Genomic DNA, 5,000 nt, shown 5'->3' on the forward strand with positions numbered 1-5,000 from the left:
TGACGCACATTGTTCTTCTGCTATGGACTCTGTATGAGAACCAAGGAAACAAGAAGAGATCATGAGTGCAGTTGGGGCTGAAGTTTGCAGTAATACAAAGGCACTATGGACTGCATTTATGAGCAGACCATGAGCTTGTGAACATTAATAAGTAGATATAATATAAGTATAAGACATAATAGTAGTTGTACATGAGTGGTGTGAATACAGTTTCATTTTGTTTGTTGATAATTTTCCTTAGTAAACGTCTCAATTTAAGACACAGCCAATAAACGTGGTATATTCGGTCAACCTGGCGTGTTTCTCAAAAGCATAGTTGCTAACTATATAATGCATCTTCCGTGGTAGCGTCTGCCAAATCTAAGTTGACAGTCACAAGATAACGATACAAAAATACGGTGTTGATATTCGGTCGTTTTAGAAAGAGACAAATATGCTCCTAATTCTATTTTTTCAAAATTAAAAACGTGATATGTGACAAGTATGAAGCTTACTGTTTGTGCATGCGTAACTCATATTTACAGACTCACATTTGGCAGTGACTCTACCAAGGTAGTTGCTATCATGTTAACGACGGACCCCTGAAACGTAACCTTATGATGGAGACGACAACTTTAAGTAGCTGCTAACTCGAATACAGCATACCAAGCTGGCTAAAATAAAAACAAGTTGTTGACTAAAAATGGCTTTTTACAACGTCCAGCTAACGAGGCACAGTGCACTTCTGAAGAGTGAAATTTGTTGTGGTAAGACTGACAGCTTAACATTATGTGTTGGCATGAACTAGAATCATCAAGGTGGCTTTGTTCACTTTAAACTAACGGAAATCACGGTGTGGTAGCAGTCGGTGACTAACGTTACCGTTAACATTAACTTGACGTTAGGTATCAGATGGCTAGACACGTCTGTTGCTCTCTAAAACGATTTAATTCCGTTATCCTGCCTAACAAGTACTGCTAACAATAATGGAGCATGGTACTGCTGAAGGAGGAGATGTTGTTAAAAGCCAAATGTCAACCAACGGTAACTTTAGTAAGAGGCCTGACTTGATCACATGAGTTGGCTAGGTAGCTAAAAACTGTGATTTGTAAGGTATCTTAGCGGACTAGCGAGGTAGTGAGCTAACTTTAGCTTTAGTGAAAGGCAAAATTTCAGAATTCGAATGAATGAGTGTGCCCAAAATAACAAAGGCATCCATGTAAACTGTCCAGCATCATCACTCACCATACACAGATTAAGACGTAAAATGGTTATAATGGATACAAATTGAATATTGCACTTAGATGACAAGCTTTGGGCATGTAGCTATGTGGTCATCATCTTCATCCTTTGGCCAGAGCAAAGATGTTTGCCCGTCAATCCTTAAAGGCGAATGTCACAGTTAAAGGAAATGTCCACTAGATCGAAAAGGTTTTCTTGACGACAAAAACAAAAATATAGGGCTCTCGGCTGGGTCTCTATCTTGCCGTGTTTTCTCAATATTATGTAAGAATATAGTTTAATTAAATTAAATTTCACATAGATTAGTAAAAGTAAAGTGTCAACCCGATAGAGAGGGACTGTAATCTCATAGCCCCCTACTGGTTGCGAATTAATGGTATTCTCCATAGATGTTTTTAGGAATATTATATCTAGGTCTTGCCTGGGTGAACCAGACGAACCTGAATTTTGCTAACAGGTTCGTGCCCGTGCTAATAGGTCCACACAAAAACTTTTTTTTATTTAGTTATTTTTTTTCTGTCATTAGGATATAGTTTGGAGATATGCAGCGGAGGATTTACAATGTGGCTCCATTTACATGCTGCTGTCAGATTATTGGACCTGTTATATCAGAGGCCAACGTGGGTTTAGTAGGGCCTGGCTCAACACAAGGTGAAGAATAAAAAAAAGATGTTGTGCTTGTAAGCAATTTAAAATAATATGCAAAGAGAAATGGATTATTCCTTTACCCAACATTTTCAGCATATTTGAGGTGCACCGTGTTGGCCACTAGAGGGTAGCAAATGATAGGGTCTAGTAGTGGACATGCAGATTTCCAGCGCAACCTGCTGACATGACCACATCCAACAACAACTTGCATTTCTATGTGTCAAGACCCCAAAGCACTTTAACGTGAAGGGGTAGCCATGCACCAGAACTCACCACACACCATGATGTGCAGAGTGAGAGAATGAATGAAAAAGCCAATTATACCGGGAGATGATTGGAGGGCCAGATTGAATGAGCCAGGTTGGGAATGTAGCTAGGACACTGGGGGACCCCCTCCTCTTTGCAATAAGTGCCATGGGATCTTAACTGACCACAGTGAGTCACATAAAGCACCGCATCACTGTGTTAATTTATTCTTTCAGGAGGTTAATACAAGCCTAACTGTCTCTATCTTGCAGAGTAAATGTTTCTTAACACAATGGATATTATTTTAGGCTCCTTTTTTTACCATCATGGCATAAATGTACGTAAACACCCTCCAGTCTTCTCCCAGCCTCAGGGAGCTCTCTGACCATGAAGCCCAGGAGGGCAGCCCTAACCTGGGCATGAAGTACCCGCAGATCTCTCGACCCTCCATCATCAGACACCCACAGGTAAGAATAGAACTGTTGAAACTGAATACATATAGCCGAATTTTCACCTTGCCATTGATGATTTGACACAGTAATCTGTCTTATGAAGAATACAGTGGCTTCTGAAGCTTTTAATGCTGAAAAACTATGCAGAACCAGACACAAAGGCGACTGAGTGATTGGCAGGTAAATGCTCCCTGAATTTGAACATATCAATATTTAAGGATGAGTTACCCAAGATCCACTGGCACTGATCTTTTTTGTGGTGTGATCGTTTTATTTAAGTGCAACCTGCTCACTGCTTGATGAGGGCACCGATAACCTAGAGGGTTTTCGAATGATCAGGCTTCACACAGGGGCCTATCGGTTACCATTGGCAACCGTAATCCGAAGCCGCAACAGCCAGCGAATTCACTCACTGATGGCAGCGTGGCAACAATGTGGCAGAGCCTTGGCAAGCAAGTGGAATACCTGCCCAGGTAACCAGACACCTGAGCACTCCCACTTTTTCGTCTCACTCTCTCTCTCTTTCTGCCTTCTTTTTTGTTCTCTCTCTCTCTCTCTCTCACACACACACACACACACACACACACACACAAACACATACACAAAGGCACCCATACACTTTCAGGAGCCTTCCACAGCTATGTGCTGTTTCCGACACAAGCAACTTCACTGAGGCAGAGACACTGAGGAGAGAATGATACTCATCTGACACATCATAGCCAATTGTGTGAAGGTCTCTGGAAAACAAACTTAGAGGGATCTTTGTTTTGTGCTGAAACTGAGAGGAGCTCACGAGGAAGAACACTGGAGACCCAGGCAGGCTACCAGAGGCTGGGAGAGGAGACAGTCATAGAAAGAGAGGCTTACTTTTTCTAATGAGGAGAGTTGCTGATTAGCATACCTGGGTCTGAATGTCTAACACATTACAGACACCTGGGAAAAGTGTAATAGAAGGAAACCGCTAAGAACTTTTCTGCAAGACCATCATGTAGAAGTGCATGGGATGGTTCATTGTCCTGCAATGCCATCTTTATTTATTCCTCTCTGTGTACTCTGAGGTCCATGCTGGAGTGTACCTAATCTACAGGACCGGGTTAAGCTTGTTAACTGGGTTTGTTTATTAATTAGGTGGTTTTGTTCCGGCGGTGCCATGCATGGTTTGCCGTGCTCCTCTCTGCAGTACTGCTTCGGCGGCCCTGCGGACGTGTCGGCCGACCCAACGCAGGACGTGAACCCCGAGACCTGCCACGGCGAGTTTGACCCCGCCGAGTTCCCGCGGCCCATCTCTGCCCAGCCTGCGTCCAAGGAGCCGGCGAGCGAGCTCAGAGACTCGAGTCCTGTGTCATGCCATGTCAGCCATGTGTCGATCCGATCTAAAGCTCCCAACGGCACCAAGCCCAGCTCTGCTGAGCCGGAGCTGGAGCTGGAGCTGGAGGAGGATGTACACAGCCTCCAGTCCTCTCCCAGCCTCAGGGAGCTCTCTGATGATGAAGCCCAGGAGGGCAGCCCTGACCTGGGCATGAAGTACCCGCAGATCCCTCGACCCTCCATCATCAGACACCCACAGGTAAGAATAGAACTGTTGAAACTACAAAGGCCACTGGGAAGGGCATTCCAGAAAAGTCTATACATTTCTACCGGTTTCTAATATTATAAATTAGGAGATACATTTTTGCTGAATTAAAATTATAACCCAAGATTCATAAAGTTCTTATTTAGTCTTACTTAATCTAATTTATTTCTACTCCTAATCACGTGTAGGAATGTCAGGAATGATCGAATGTGATGGATAAGACAGTGTCACAGGTTCCCAATATATCTGCTCTATTCATCAACCACTGTTCATTCCTTAGATGTTGTGATGTTATAATGGATATTGACTGAGCATATTCTTGAGTTGGTTCCTTCGAAAGACTAGCTTTTAGGTGGGGAATATTGGGAATGACCCCCCCAAACACACACACACACACACACACACACACACACACACGTAGTCCAGTGACCCACTGAAAGTCTTGTCTTACTGCAGCTCTCCCTTTCTCACAGACAGGGTTCCCTCATAGAGAGGCACCCTTGTCCAGCTCTTGTTCTACAACTGTACATAACCTCCCTGACCCCTATGGACAGTGTGTCCTCAGCCATTAGGTCATGGCATCTGGGTGAGGTCACCGACTGGCCACAATTCCCAGTAGAACACCTCTTTGTTTGATTATACAGTACTCTGTGTCTGATGATATGTAGAGCATCGACAATGTGACTGAGTTCCTTTTTGGCTTTAGATGAAAAGACCCAGATGTTTGCCATACATAAAGATAATCATATCCATGCACAGGTTATTTCTGTTTGGTTGTATATTTATGGCTGTCAGAGACCATCTAGGGAAATGGCCCTGTAATTCAGTGCCTAACTTACACATAGTCCCATGCATAGCAG

At 43.5% G+C, this 5,000-nt stretch overlaps 1 protein-coding gene and 1 long non-coding RNA gene across 2 annotated transcripts in view; both read left to right on the forward strand.

The window, feature by feature from the left end:
- The first annotated feature begins 2,497 nt into the window (after positions 1 to 2,497).
- LOC125304022 lies at positions 2,498 to 3,001 on the forward strand. The gene is made up of 3 exons (XR_007195159.1): positions 2,498 to 2,582; positions 2,671 to 2,747; positions 2,847 to 3,001. It is a non-coding gene; the product is annotated as an uncharacterized LOC125304022 (long non-coding RNA).
- A 716-nt stretch (positions 3,002 to 3,717) lies between these two features.
- Positions 3,718 to 5,000, forward strand: part of LOC125303418 — a 23,726-nt gene continuing 22,443 nt past the window's right edge. The window contains exon 1 of the mRNA XM_048257177.1: positions 3,718 to 4,134. Coding sequence (XP_048113134.1) covers positions 3,718 to 4,134 — 417 coding nt within the window. The remainder of the gene's footprint in view (positions 4,135 to 5,000) is intronic.

This window comes from Alosa alosa, chromosome 11 (assembly GCF_017589495.1).
Source record: "Alosa alosa isolate M-15738 ecotype Scorff River chromosome 11, AALO_Geno_1.1, whole genome shotgun sequence".
In the NCBI taxonomy this organism is placed as follows: Eukaryota; Metazoa; Chordata; class Actinopteri; order Clupeiformes; family Clupeidae; genus Alosa; species Alosa alosa.